This window comes from Podarcis erhardii (assembly GCF_964252035.2).
Source record: "Podarcis erhardii genome assembly, chromosome: 5".
In the NCBI taxonomy this organism is placed as follows: domain Eukaryota; kingdom Metazoa; phylum Chordata; class Lepidosauria; order Squamata; family Lacertidae; genus Podarcis; species Podarcis erhardii.
In genome coordinates this window covers 43030162-43045349 of record NC_138509.1, presented here as the reverse complement: position 1 = coordinate 43045349, position 15188 = coordinate 43030162, and the positions used below count along the sequence as shown (strand labels likewise).

Below are 15188 nucleotides of genomic sequence, written 5' to 3'. Positions count from 1 at the left end.
TCTATCCAAGAGCTGTGGCCTTCTTAAATGCAGTAACTCGATAGTGTGACCTGGGAGTTTGATGGGTGTGGGTGTGGGTGTGGCTGGAATGTGGTTTGTTTGGTTGTTGTTGTTGTTTTGCTTTTGTTGTTTTTAAGGGATGGCATCCAATTTCGTTGCACTTGTGCAATGTTGCACTTGTGTAATGACAATAAAGAATCTATCTATCTATCTATCTATCTATCTATCTATCTATCTATCTAACTATGAGTATGTTAAGTCTTCTGTCAGGACAAAACAAACCTGGAGCAGAAATAACCCCCTAGACCAGGGGGCAGCAAAATTTTTCAGCAGGGGGCTGGTCCACTGTCCTTCAGACCTTGTGGGGGACCGGACTATATGGGGGGGGGGGATGAACAAATTCCTATGCCCCACAAATAACCCAGAGATGCATTTTAAATAAAAGCACACGTTCTACTCATGTAAAAACATGCTGGTTCCCGGACCATCCACGGGCTGGATTGAGAAGGCAATTGGGCCGGATCTGTCCCCTGGGTCTTAGTTTGCCTACCCATGCCCTAGACTAAAAGTTGATCAGGGGGGTCCAAAAGACCTGCAGTCTTTTGTGACAGGTTTTTGTATGCACAGAAAAAAAATCTCCAGTGCTCTTGAATTGGTGCAAATACATAAAAGATGAAATTTTAGTTATCACTCCAGAAAACAATGAATTAACAATAAATAATATTCAAATTATACTGACACTCAGTATGTAGTAACCAATTCACAGAAGAAGAAAAATCTTTTTCATCACTTAACTGTATCTTCTTGGTCATTATATCAGTTTCTGTGATGTTCCTTATTTTAGCCAACTACAAGTTTGAATAGGATACCTCATTCTCCATTTGGTTCCAATAATAATATTTGTTTATTATTATTGTTTATTAGCAAGTTCCATGTCAGCTTAAAGTATTTCACACTTTAAAAGTATTTCATATAATCTAAAGCATCGTAATTGCAGGTAAACGTACAAAATACCTCAATATCAAGGCAATTTGAAAACCTATCTTTTTATATGTTTTTGGACAAATCCAATAGATTTCATTAATTAGTCTATCCCTGCTATCAAGTAATCCTGCTTATTTAACATAGTAAACAAAAGTCAACAACAGCCTACCTTTACATTCTGAAACCACCAAACCTCTTGCCGATCGTGAGGTCAGCAGTTTGAATCAGTGCTATGGGGTGAGCTCCCATTGCTCTATCTCAGCTCCTGCCAACCTAGCAGTTCAAAAGCATACAAGCGCGAGTAGTTAAATAGGTACCACTGCAGTGGGAAGGTAAATGGCATTTCCATGCTGCTCTCTGGCTTCCGTCATGGGGTACCATTGTACCAGAAGTGGTTTAGCCATGCTGGCCACATGACCTGGAAAAGTTGTCTGCAGACAAATGCTGGCCCCCTCTGCATGAAAGCGGAGGTGAGCGCCGTACCCCATAGTTGAAGTCAACTGGACTTAACTGTCCAGGGGTCCTTTACTTTTACCTTTTACTCCCTTTGTGATTGGAGCTAAATATTTATGTTGGAATTCAGAACAACTTTCTTCTGTCTTTCTTTTAGATAAATTACCTAAAATGAATCAACCTTCTGATTAGCTTTGTAAGTTGGTATATTGAATTTGGTATGTTTTGCTCTTTTGTAGAAGTTAAGAAATCACCTAAAAAGCGGAAGGACGAAGAACCTGACATATTAATTCAGCCTCTTGGAAAGAGAAAGAGGGTGTCCTTTGGTGGGCACTTGAGTCCTGAATTGTTTGATAAACGCTTACCTCCAAACTCACCGCTTAAAAGAGGTGCAACTCCAGCACGACTGAGCTTGCCATTTGGAAACTCGCCTCGAGCGGTTTTGAAATTTAGACAATCTCGAATCAAGGTAAATAATTTTCTGTACTGAAATGCCTCAAAAGCACCCAGATCAAGTCTTCTGCTTCTCATTCTTCGTGTGTGTGTTTCTAACAATCCTGTACATGCATACTAAGATATAAGTCCCATGGGTGAAATCCAACATAGTGTAAGAAAACTCCTTCCCCTGTTGCTCTGTATGCCCCCCCCCCTGCACCAAATCTCCAGAGGGTCCAAACACTTTGAAGCAGGATTGGTGGACACATGAGAGCTGGGGTGCAGGGAAGAAGGCCCCCTTGAGAGTAAATTTGTTCTAATGCCACAATATAATTGGATATTATCCATTCCTTCCAATGGGGCTTACAAGTAAGTAGGTATAGGATCCCTGCCTAAAATTTCTTAATTCAGAAGTTGTCAGGGTAAATGAAGTGTCCTTGAGACAGGTTTATGATCTTGAATGCAGGGAAATATTATTTCCAGTGTGGGTTGAGCAAGTTCCAGTTGCTTGACCATTTGCTTCAGAGGTCTTGCTCCCTGACAAATGATAGCAAGGGAAGACTTGTTTCCACCATGGGATGAGTGGGGTCTAGCCCCTTGTTTTCACCTGCTGTACAATAACTCTCTTGAGAACTGGCATTTTTATTAAAAGTTGGATTATGAGTAAAAATAAATAAAATTGCAGCAAGGGACAATATGACTCCATTGTAGGTTGGAGCAAGTAGTTTGATGTTACTGTTCTGTATTGTGGTTTTTCAATTTAGTAGTTGTAGTGATTGTATTTCGTTTTATCATGTTGTGTGCTGTCCTGTGCTTCGTTTGAGGAAGGCCTCTCAAAGATAAGTGTTTTATCTTATTTAAAAGAAATGAGCAGAAAAGATGTGTACTTGAATGAATGCAGTCCATTCTCACTGAATAAAAGTTCTTAATTTTGGCTTGACAGTGCCCTTTAAAAAAGGAGGAGGAAAGCTCTCATTTAAGGAGAAGGGCTAGGACAGGTTTGAGGAACCTCTGGCTTGCAGGCCAATCTTGGCTTGACAGGCTTCCCCATTGGCCCACAAGTGAGGGAGGCAGTTGGCCAAACCAGCTTGAGTCGCTTCCAAATCAGCTGGTTGTTGGGATCCTTTGAAGCAGTGCACAAAGCAGGAACCCAGTGGCTGATGCAAAGCGAAGATGTTCCTACTTGGTTCAGGTGTCATGTCCCTCCTTTCATTTCAGCAACTGGATTTACAAAGAAACAGCTATTGAAATGATGTGGAAAAACACGTTGCCTTGCTCCCTGCTAGTGCTTTGAAGTCTTAAATTTGGGGTTTCAGAGCACCAAATCCCTTGACATCATTTGTGATTTCAGCAGGAGGATGGCCCCGCACACTTGTAAAATTTGGCTTGCTAGACTGGCCTGTGGATCCAAAAATGTTCCTTTTCTCTGGGCTAGGACATGATGTGTGTCTGTGTGGTTTCTTCCTAGGCCTCTTCATGTGTCTGGCCTTCCAGATTTTGGTGGATTATAGCTCTCATCATCATTAACCCTTGGCTCTACTCACTGGAGCTGATAAGAGTTAGGCCAGAAGTCGCCAAACTTTGAACCAGTGAGCACATCTTAAATTTGGAGAAAGTGCTGTTCTTACTAATCACAAAATGGCTGCCGCGGGTTGGCTTTTTATTATAAAATGAAAAGACTGCTAAGTCTAAAAGTATGGAAAAAGAGACATAATTATAGAATGCTGCAGACATGCATTAGTGAAGAAAAGAGCACATGCACCAACCACTACTGCATTCTCTCCCAGGAAGAAGCTCTTTATACTTTAATCCTGGCATCCAGTGACATGTGGACATGTTTATAGGTGTAGCTGACTAAGTGCAAACAAACTGAGCAAGAAGAGCAAGCTATTTCTTACATATTGTGGATTTTTGATGAGATAGTTACTGAGGTATTTCATGGGTGCCAAAGGGGGTGGGGGGTGGGTTGGTAAACCACTGCTACCTGCAGGACACCAAAAGGTTTCTCATCCCTATTTACCCAAGAAAGAAAGGTTAATTGAAAAGGAGCACTTAACAGTTTGTGTGTCAAAGTATGTAGCTCTAACTTCGCATGCTTTTCTGTAGATAATAGGGGCACGGTTGCCAATGTAGATGTCCAAAATAATTTGTCTTAACAAACCAGCTTGTACAAATGTTATAGTAAGGAGATGCGCTTGAATGAAGTACCAGTTACAACTACTTAGTTCCTGGGCAACTACTGAAATCTGTAAGTGGATATTTATACTTCAAATTGCTATCCTCTACTTCCTCTTAGGATCTCAGGACAACATAGAGAACATTTTATCCATTCAACCACTGCAGTATGATACGGTTGTAAACCTAAGTGGTACACTAGATTCCCAAATTCAGGTCTCCTCAGTTTAAGTTCTGCTTATGTGCTATGCCACATTTGATATCTCATTAGAAGTTCTTTGTATTAACTTTTTTAAAAATCCCTCTTTCTCTACAGAGTTTCCCTGAAGGGGTTCAGCATGAGAATAGTTCATCTAAGAATGCTGCCTCACCCTCAGCACGCAGGTCTCCGGTTGCCTCGCCCGCAGCACGCAGGTCTCCAGTTGCCTCGCCCGCAGCACGCAAGTCTCCGGTTGCCTCACCCGCAGCACGCAAGTCTCCGGTTGCCTCTCCCACAGCTCGCAAGTCTCCGGTTGCCTCGCCCACAGCACGCAGGTCTCCGGTTGCCTCACCCACAGCACGCAGGTCTCCGGTTGCCTCGCCCACAGCACGCAGGTCTCCGGTTGCCTCGCCCACAGCACGCAGGTCTCCGGTTGCCTCGCCTCCAGCCAATTTTTCTTTTGATGCACCCCAAAGAAGAGGTCGCTTTTCAGTTTCTCATGTTACCAGCCCACCTTCAGAAGAACAGGATGCTCTTTCCAGTCAGATGAACGGAGATGAAGAGTTCACTGAAGTAAAGACATCTGAACCTACTGTTCAAGAATGCAAAGCTGCTCGTTCAACAAAGAGGAGCAAAAATGCTACTCCAAGAAGTTCTTTGTGTAGGAGAAGTGGAGTAATGGGTGTAATTCACTCTAAAAGGCAAAGTGGTGCTTCCAAAGCCAACTTGATAGGTTTGTCATTATTGCTTTGTTAGTGTCGTTTGATATTCCACAAAACAATCAGATACAGCATATAGTATTATAAAAGACTGCAGGGTTTACCAGCCTTTTTGGATCAGTGGGCACAGTTTGAATATTGATAGAGTGAGGGTGCCCATCACAAAATAGCTACTATGAGATATGTGTGGCGTAACACAAAATGGCTACAAGGAGGAGCATGGTCTAACACAGAATTAGAGAGGCACCCTCAAATCTTATGCTAACCATGGGAAGTCATTTAGGTCCTACTAATCCTGATTGTGGAGATCACATGAATGCTATAATGGGACATTACTCAGTACCAGGAAAAATAAACAAGGTGGTCACACCGCACTCAATTTCATTTCACAGAAATTGCTCAAACTTGGCCCCCCAGCTGTTGTTGGCCTACAACTCACATAATCCCTAGCTAGCAAGACCAGTGGTCAGGGATGATGGAACCAAGTTTGAGAAACACTGGTTTAGAAGATACATGCACATTTCTCCCCCCCCCCCCCATTTGTGGGAGGGCTAGAGAGTTGTGGGTTTTTTAATTAAAAAAATAAAGCTTGGAATTGGCACATGTCCAGAGGTACCAATGAAAGCCTTCATGGGCATCAGGCTGACAACCCTGGCTTAAAAATGCATTAGAACAAATGAATCTACAAATCTAGAAAATGTTGGTTTTATTAAAAATGTGTTTTAAGCATAGAAATAACTAGCAATCTTGAACAATTATCATTCCAGTTGCAAAGTCTTGGGCAGATATAGTGAAACAGGGTGTTCCAAAATCTCAAGTAAGCAGTGCTGCAAAATGTGGTCTTAAAAGATCAGCCAAGAAGAGGTCAGCCAAGAAGAACTCAACAAAACCATCAAAGGTAATTCTCTAGCAGTGATCAAAACTAATACCCTGCATTTAGTAAATATATTGAAGCATTCCATTTTCCAGTCATTAAATGCCAGAGTCTGGAATTCTTTGAAACCAGGGATGGGAAGGGTCTTTAGCTTTTTGATAGATGGTCTTTATGCATGAAGTACCAGTTTCAGTCCCTGGCACTTCTAGACAACTTGAGATCTATTCCACCAAGTCAGAATAGACATCACTGGGATGGATGGACCAATAGTTCTGCTTTGTATAAGGCAGCTTCAAATGTCCTCCACCTTGCCCCCCCCCCCAAATAATTGCATGGAATTCCAGAGCAAATGTGCAGATCAGATTCTTTCGCACTACTCTGAGTTTAGAGATGTGTTCTCTTGGTGTGCATGCCTTTTGGATAATGAAACCAGCCTGAATTACCACATTGGAGTATATATGAGTAATATAAAGGACAGCAGTTTGTAAAGTAGGTTAAAACTGGGCTTGGGAAAATTATGGATAAATTGATGTTGCTAATGTTAATGAGTATGCATCATATTTTCTTTTGAGAGAGGATATGGTAAAATGAATGGAGATGAATTCTAGGTGCATGATGAGAGCAAGTAGAAAGGCAGGCAATGTCTGGTAGATGGAGCAAGACCATGTTCTGTCCACAACCAAAGTGGCCTGCCCACACACTGGCCCACAAGCAAAAAGAAAAAATATTTTAAGAGCCGTATTTGCTACTTAAAAGCTTGTAGGTTAAGTAAAGCAGGCTGAATGATCTGTAAGAACAATGGCTTCTAGCCAACATTGTCTGTAATATGGGTGTAATACTCTTGTAGCCTTACAGGATGTTAAGCAGTTTGAATGCCATTCTGTACTATTATACTCTTATTCTCAAATACCTCTATATATACATACATAAATGGCCTTTATCAAATAAGATATGCAAAATTGGATTTCCTATGCTATTTTTGCAGTCTTTTCTCAGTACTACTTAAGTAAAAGGATGGAAATGACTTAGAATTGGCAAAAGCCACTCTAAGCAACAGTGCAACAATGCACTGAGAATTTTTAGTATGTTGTTGGGGAGGCAAGATGTGACTGGCCAGATGTGAGCTCTATGTTTGTAGTTTCTGCTGCTGCCAAGCAGCAAAACGTTTCAAGAAGGAAAAATGGATGAAAGCTCTGTCTGCTTTTTTTTTTTTTGCTTGGATTTATTGTGCATACTGGACTTGACATTCAGAACTGTATCCAACTTTGAAGTAAATGGTAGTTGAGCTGCGAGCACCAGGACTTACATGTACTCTGAGCCTCAGTGATCAGACTCAAAGGTTTAATTGTATATTTTGTTTTCAGAACAACGTTTCCATGCTAAAAACGCCAATAAGAAAAGTCAAGGGTCACTTTACTACAGGCCATGCAAATTCCCCTGCTCCAATTGTGATTGGAAAAGCTCATACCAGTATTGTGAATGCTGCTGTACAAGTCCCTAAAGTGATGATCAACTATCCTTTGAAGAAACATGATGACTTAAATGAAAGTTTTACAGGTAAATTGTTAGTGTCTTGGTGAAATGATTTTTTTTTCTTGTACAGTACCAAATATTTTGCAAGCCTATAAGGAGTTCACTTGCATCCCATGGAAAATGGTTGGATTGGTCATATAAAGAACTTGGTTGGTTTTACTGTCTGAAACAAACACATGCTGTTCTAACAAAATCAAACCTAGTTTGTACAAAGTAGCATTCCGTTTAAGTCAGTGACGGGCCAGAAAGACCTATGTTTAAATCTCTGTTCATCCATGAATCTTGCTTCATGCCCTTCAACTAGTCAATATATCTCAACATATCTATGTTTTTGCAAGGATAAAGCTGTAGTAATGTAGAAAGTGCATGTATGTCACAAAGTTCCAAGTATATTTCTTAAATAACCATTGGCTGCTAGTGCCATCTTAAGATATATTTATCCTATCGCATGAGGAAGTTCACATCCTAAGATGGCACTTGCTATAAGACTTTCTTATGGCTTTGATCCACAGAACTGTGAATGGAAGGATAAAATAGATTGGTGCTGTTTTGTTAACTTTTTAAGAAGACCTGGCTTTCTGGGCCAGCATACTGTTTCCCGGAGTAGCCAACCGGATCACTATGGGAAGCCCACAAGCAGGGCATGATGGCAATAGCCTTCTTGTTTCACTGCAGCATGCTACTCTGATATGCTCCCAGTCCTCTAGAAGTGTACGGCTAGGACTGGACTAACCCTAGGTGATATTGAACCCAGCAAGATGCTCAGAGCTGTAGGAATGCACAACCTGCAAGGAGCAGGGGAAGCAGTCTGAGAGAATAATCTTGCAAAGCCCTTTTGGGCCTTTGCTAAGATCAAAGCTCCCAATTGAGTATCCTTAGGCACATCCAGATTATCCTAGTTCTAGCTCTGGTTCATTCTGCTCCCAGGCATGAGGAAGTGACAACAGATTAGGAGTTAGTTGCTTTTCCTCACACAGCACATCTGTTAGTCAGAAACAGTCATCCCATGATCAAAATAAGCTTTCAGCTTGCATTTAACTATTTTTATATGCAAATCTGGGCAGATTTAATAGCTAGCATTTTTTAAATTGTATGTAAAACCTATAGTGTGTGTTTGTCTGTAGTACAGCATTAGGTGTACAGTAAAACTTTAAGAAATAAAAGCTGCTCAGTCTTATCAATCCCTAATTGCCAGAAAATTGTATTGCGAACATGCATACAGGAAAGTGATGAATATAAGGCACTAAGTGGTTTTTAACATTGTCAACTTACCCATTCTTGACTATAGTAAGATTTTTATCCATGCCAATTTACCAACTCTCAGCTTTGCCAACAGATGGCACTGTGATATTATTTTAAAGGTAGGTCAATATCTAAACCAAGTGTAATACAGTAGTGATACCATCATGTAATGGTCCAAAAATACGCAGTCATTTCATCATACTAATACTGGTTTTAAATGCCCCCTAATGAAAGTTGCTCTTTTGCTAAAATCCTGATTTACCTGTTTAATCTGGAAGCATGTGAATTTAGTAATTTCCCAAACTCATATTAGTCTTAATTATGAACTAGTCTTTTAATTCCGCCCTCTCCCACCCCACAATGATGTTTTTTTAAAAAAATAAATAAATCATTAATTAATTTAGATTAGATTTCCTTAATTCTGTTTTACTATTCTCAGCAACGGGGAAATGGGTATGCTGGGTACTGAAGGTCCATTTCTAGTTGTTAGAAATCATTCGAACTAGCTAGTGAGATCTTATCAGGCTAAGACTTTAAAGTATCTCGTCATCTTCACTAGCTAAAAATTTAGAAAGGAAACTGTTCTTAACTGAACTCAGTGCTTGTAGTGTGGCAGCATATATGCAGAGCTCTAATAATGCCCTTTCCCCAAGTGTTTCAAAATATATAATACTGGGGGTTTGAATTGAGCACAGGTGTCCCTCTGCCCTATTCTTCATGCTGAGCCAGCCAGAGAACCCCCTCCCAGCAGAAAGCCACAAATAGGGTGTTCCAAGGGGTGGGGCTGAGATAGCCCAGAACTGATGGATCCCAAGCCAGTCTTGCAGCTTTCATTGGCTAGCACTGGGCCCAATCAAGACTTGATGCAGGGATCAGGTCCGAACCTTCCCTCTTCATTATATTTTTTAATTTTCTATACTGCAATATAGAGAAGAAAAGAGGTGTAGTTCCTCTGTTCCTGCCTGATTTTTGTTGACAGTTGCTGCGTTTTTTTACGGAAGCAGAGCTTGCCAGATTGAAAGAATATTACTTCTTGGAGACTGGGAAGGAAATCAGGATTTTACATGGAAGCATAGGTGCTCGCTTCCCTATTGCAAGAATGTATGTGGGTTTTTTGAACCATGCAATATAGATTTATAGAATACTAGTATAATTTAAAATTGAAAATGTCTTCATGGCATCTTTCTTTCTTTGCCTACTAATCGGTAAAGGTAAAGCGACCCCTGACCATTAGTATCTGTTCATTTCTGCTTCCCTGGAGAAAATGAGCCCTTATTGAAAGGGTTAATGCTCTGCTTCCAAGGCATGTGCTCCAGCAACATTGCTAGGGCTTCTTGTGTTCCTGTTGCCATCTTTCAGCATGGGTACCTTCTCTTGCATTAGGTAAAGGTAAAGGGGCCCCTGACCATTAGGTCCAGTCGTGACCGACTCTGGGGTTGTGGCGCTCATCTTGCTTTATTGGCCGAGGGAGCCGGCGTACAGCTTCCGGGTCATGTGGCCAGCATGACTAAGCCGCTTCTGGTGAACCAGAGCAGCGCACGGAAACGCCGTTTACCTTCCTGCCACAGCAGTACCTATTTATCTACTTACCCTTTGATGTGCTTTTGAACTGCTAGGTTGGCAGGAGCAGGGACCGAGCAATGGGAGCTCACCCCCGTCATGGGGATTCGAACCACCAACCTTCTGATCGGCAAGTCCTAGGCTCTGTGGTTTAACCCACAGCGCCGCCCGTGTCCCCATCTGTAAAGGTAGCATGTAATAAATCATTAGCGGGAAGAGGAATTGATACATCATCAACAGCTATCATAGTTTGTTCAGACTAATGGGTGATAAACTACCATGTGGCTGTAAACTGCCATGAACATTAATGTTTGAAAATCTTGTGTGATGTTGTAGTCTGGGATTGCACTGTATATAAGACTGTTCTTCTGGGGAGCAGTCAAGCAAAGAGAATGAATTCTTAATAGTTATGTTTTCCCTTGCTCCCAATTGCAAACAAACTAAATGATTATTTCTTTACTGAACTTTAAATACTGTTTGCAGGGTTGGCTGAGATATTCAACACTCCACTGACAGGTTTACCCTCTTCTGCTCAAAAGACTACTATACCAACACCAGAAGTCGTCTCAGAAATGCACACTCCAGAGGAGTCTGGTATGCATGTTTTGTATATATCCCTAGTGCTAACTATTACATGGCGACTTGATCCCCCCCCCCCCTGAAATCACCTCATGTGAAAATTATGTAAGTTGTAGGAAATAGTGGGTGATATCCATCTAAGTAATACACAGAGCAGACCCAGTGAAATCAGTGGACTTGTGTATAAGCAGATTTCAGTGGATCTACCCTGTGAATTACTTAGTTGGAGATCACCAGTAGTTTTAAAGCTTTTCTCCAGTCTGGTAACTTAATGATTTTTTGCATTTGGAAGAGGAAAAAGTCCCAAGATTCCCTGACTGTGTGTAGGGGTCCAAGCAAACGTATCTGCACATGAAGTTTGGCAAATTCTCAGTTAGGTTTTTATGCTGTAATTCTCTCGGAGTTATAATTCATCTTAGAAAAATATTCTGTGGGAAAAGTAAAGGACCCCTGGGGTTAAATCCAGTCAAAGACAACTATGGAGTGTAGCTCATCTTGCTTCAGGCCAAGGGAGCCGGTGTTTGTTCACAGACAGCTTTCTGGGTCATGTGGCCAGCATGACCAAACCGCTTCTGGTGCAACGGAACACTGTGACAGAAGCTGTACCTGTTTACTTGCACTCGTATGCTTTTGAACTGCTAGGTTGGCAGCAGCTGGGACAGAGCAATGGGAGTTCACCCCGTCGTGGGGATCTGAACTGCTGGCAAGCTCAAGAAGCTCTTTGGAAAGAAAGTTCACTGCTGGCTTTAAAGAAGCATTAGTTTATTCTTGCCTTAAGATCAAAATTCTGCTTTTTTGAAGCAGAGGAAAAAATAGAGAACTACAGTTACAATAAATGAAATTAATGCAATGTGTGAATACGGAAAAAGTCATAAAAATGCAACTACTAAAATATAAACTAACACTAGAAAGAGCCAAGATCAAAACTAAAAATTCCCATGTATCTGGAAAGAAGTTTCTGAAAAGGAAGTATTTCTCAGCTGGTGGCAGAAAACTGGAAAACTTGGGGATGACCAAGCATGCTGTTGTGGCAGGAATGTACACATTCTGAGCACCACAGCAGAGGTTTTTTTCTATGTCATCAGTGTAACACAAGGATATAAAGGGGCTCATAGGAGGGTCTTGTTCTGGCTTTCCCAGATGTTAGAAATATTTGTGCTATTTTCTGTCCCCCATCAGAGGCAAAGCGCATGCAATTTCAAAGTTTCCCTTAGACAAATGAAAAATGGAGCAAAAGAGTACATCCAGGAGTTGTTACTTATAGGACATGTGCTCACACTGATAGTAGTAACAGTTCAATTGTTGTGGCACGGCAGATTTCTTCTTGCAGCAGAAGGTGTTGGCCAGTTCAGGACTGTTCATAGTAGGAATAAGTGTGTCGCGCAGTATAAATTAATAACACAGTCTTCTTCAGTAAAAGAATAAAAGCTTTACTGAGTTAAAATAAACTTGTTTGCAAATAAAAGCATAGTGAACAGAAGATTAAACTAGCTTCAGAGCATACACAGTTTCCATTGAGCACAGGCTTCACAGAGCACAGGCTTCACCACACACAGAGAGAGACACACAGACTGAGTCTGCCTGCCTACTTATACAGTGGTACCTCAGGTTACATACGCTTCAGGTTACATACGCTTCAGGTCACAGACTCCGCTAACCCAGAAATAGTACCTCAGGTTAAGAACTTTGCTTCAGGATGAGAACAGAAATTGGGCTCCGGCAGCAGGAGGCTCCATTAGCTAAAGTGGTGCTTCAGGTTAAGAACAGTTTCAGGTTAAGAACGGACCACCGGAACGAATTAAGTACTTAACCCGAGGTACCACTGTACAGAGAATGAGTCATCCTCATGATGAGTCACAGTGATTTGGTATGCTAAATTATTCTGCGGCTTTTCAGCATTTCACAACATTTCTAGACTTCTTTACTGCTTCCTTTACTGCCTCTGGTCTCAAATACCTTGGTCACATGACAAAGTGTACCTCTTATTCCTAGTCCTGCTAACTATCCATCTTTGGGATATTACACATGTACCATCCCCTTTCCTGCAGAACGTCATTTATTCAAGAATTCTGCCTTATCAGGTGGCACAGAGTTGACACGTGTCCCTTGTTTCCACTAGGAAGAACAGTAATTTCTTATGTAATCAAAAACTCCTTTTACAGTTCATTTTTATATCTTTTAATAGGAGAGATGTCTGTATCACCTTTCAGCACAGCAAGCCAACAAAAACTTTACAACCAAGATGTCATATCCTCCTTCTTGAAGGAAGTGTCACAGATCTCTGGTCTTGAGCAAGATGACCTAACTACAACTCCAAAAGTAACGAATTCTTCATTAGAAAAAGATGTAGGGGGAAATATGTCACTGGTCACAGCAGCAAATGAAGCTACTCTACAGGGAGTGATGGAAGATAAAAGAAAAGGTCCAGAACAAAAATTAGAGCCTGTTGAAGCATTTTCAGGGGTCAAGAGGCTCTTGAGGACACCGAAGCAAAAACCAGAGCCAGTTGATGCTCTTTCAGGCGTGAAGAGGGTCTTGAGAACACCCAAACAAAAACCAGAGCCAGTTGATGCGCTTTCAGGAGTTAAGAGGGTCTTGAGAACACCCAAACAAAAACCAGAGCCAGTTGATGCGCTTTCAGGAGTTAAGAGGGTCTTGAGAACGCCGAAGCAAAAACCAGAGCCAGTTGATGCACTTTCAGGAGTCAAGAGACTCTTGAGAACGCCCAAAGAAAGCCTGCAGTCTGTTGCAGATGACACTGTCTGCTCCAAATTCATTATTAATCATGTTATCAAGGCACCTAAGGAAAAAGTGGAAGCAGTGGAAGATATGGGAGGGATTCATAGGCTATTGAGAACACCTAAACAAAGATTTGAACCCATGGATGATATGGTTGGCATTAGTCGATTACTGAAGACACCAAAGCAGAAGTTTTTGCCAGTTGATGACTACTTGGGACTGCAGAAGTTTATGACCGAACCTAAACAAAGCTTTCCAAGTCCTGAAGTTGATTATACAGGTGTTAAGGAAATGTTGGAAGCTGCAGATGGACAGAAGGTAGGTCTTCTATATTAAATATATGAGAAAAGTCTTATATACTTAAATTGCACTAATTATTTCAATAAAAGAAATCATTAAAATGACCCAATTTTTTCTTGCACAGCAAGATTCTGTGACATGTTTATATGACATGCAGTTCTGCCATTTCTCTAAATGCAGATTGGGTTGGAATGTGGAATCAAGCATTTTGAGCAGAGAATGACTAACTTGTTCCAGCAAGCCCTGATCTCCTGGAAAAGCAAAGTGTATGCACACGTGCTTACTTTGTGTTTTTTACCAGGAGGAAATGTGTGACCTGTGGGGTTGCACAAGCAACACCTGATTTTGATGAACCAACCTTACTCCCAACTCTGAGGCTAATCTTGCCTGAGTACTAATTAGAATCTTTTTGGATTTTTTGGCACAGATCTTGCCATTTAAAATCACTGGTTTTGAATATATATGAAATAGGTTTTTTTGTAGGGAGAAAAGGTGGGACACAATATCATTTATCATTACTGCTTTTACTTCAAAGTATTTCATCTTTGGATCACTTGTACATTGTGTTTAATGACATTGGTACACTTGTGATGCAAAGTGGATGCACTCGTGATTTTATTATAGCAGCATTGCTACTTATTTTTCATCTCTTTCATTATATCTTTTTGTATTTCGATATTTAGTATGTTCAGTAAGTATTATGAAGCCTCTTGTGAAATGGTCAGGACTGCCATACATATTTTACAAAGCACTAAATCAGCCATATTGCGAAGAGTACCTGCATCTTCAATGAACTTAACACACAGTTCCACACACACACACATGTCAGTTCAGCTTGGACTTTTATAAATAATGTATAACACTGGTTATAGGCCCAGCATCTTTTCATGTAAGCTATTGTAATAATTATGTATGTTTTCTAGGCTGAATTGCCAGAGTTTGTGAATCTAATGAAAGAAGATAATGGATCTTGTATGAGTTCCAGAGGTGAGCTTGGTGTGTGTAAATATTATTTCAACAAAACTTTTATTTTCAAAAAAGGAAGTAGCAGCTTTACATTTATCTGCTTTAAAATATGGTTTTATTTCAGAACAACTAGAATGAAATTAAGTCAGAAGGTTTCAACCTTTTTGGGTCCATGGCTCCCTTGACCAATTACGTTCGGCAGCACCTGTGTGGGGCTCAAGAGCCCAGTTATGGCACCCCTTGCCTGCAGAACTGGCAGCCCCTCACCCTTTTTCAAACATCCTCCCTGTGCAACCTTTGAGAGGCAGAAATGCAAGGGCATCAGAGGAGGGAGGCAAGGAAAGAGGGGCAGAGGCCAGTGTTGCCCACAGCACCCCTGACCATCATTCAAGACTCCCCCAGGGTGCCACAGCACACTGGTTGAAAATGA

At 41.1% G+C, this 15188-nt stretch overlaps 1 protein-coding gene across 2 annotated transcripts in view; it reads left to right on the top strand.

Annotated features, from left to right (window-relative positions):
* MKI67 (marker of proliferation Ki-67) overlaps nucleotides 1-15188 on the top strand; it is a 36659-nt gene that overhangs the window by 13161 nt on the left and 8310 nt on the right. For both annotated transcript variants that reach the window (XM_081863129.1, XM_081863130.1), the window contains exons 8-14: nucleotides 1677-1906; nucleotides 4364-4979; nucleotides 5733-5863; nucleotides 7204-7396; nucleotides 10658-10768; nucleotides 12939-13810; nucleotides 14716-14779. In XM_081863129.1, coding sequence (XP_081719255.1) covers nucleotides 1677-1906; nucleotides 4364-4979; nucleotides 5733-5863; nucleotides 7204-7396; nucleotides 10658-10768; nucleotides 12939-13810; nucleotides 14716-14779 — 2217 coding nt within the window. The remainder of the gene's footprint in view (nucleotides 1-1676; nucleotides 1907-4363; nucleotides 4980-5732; nucleotides 5864-7203; nucleotides 7397-10657; nucleotides 10769-12938; nucleotides 13811-14715; nucleotides 14780-15188) is intronic.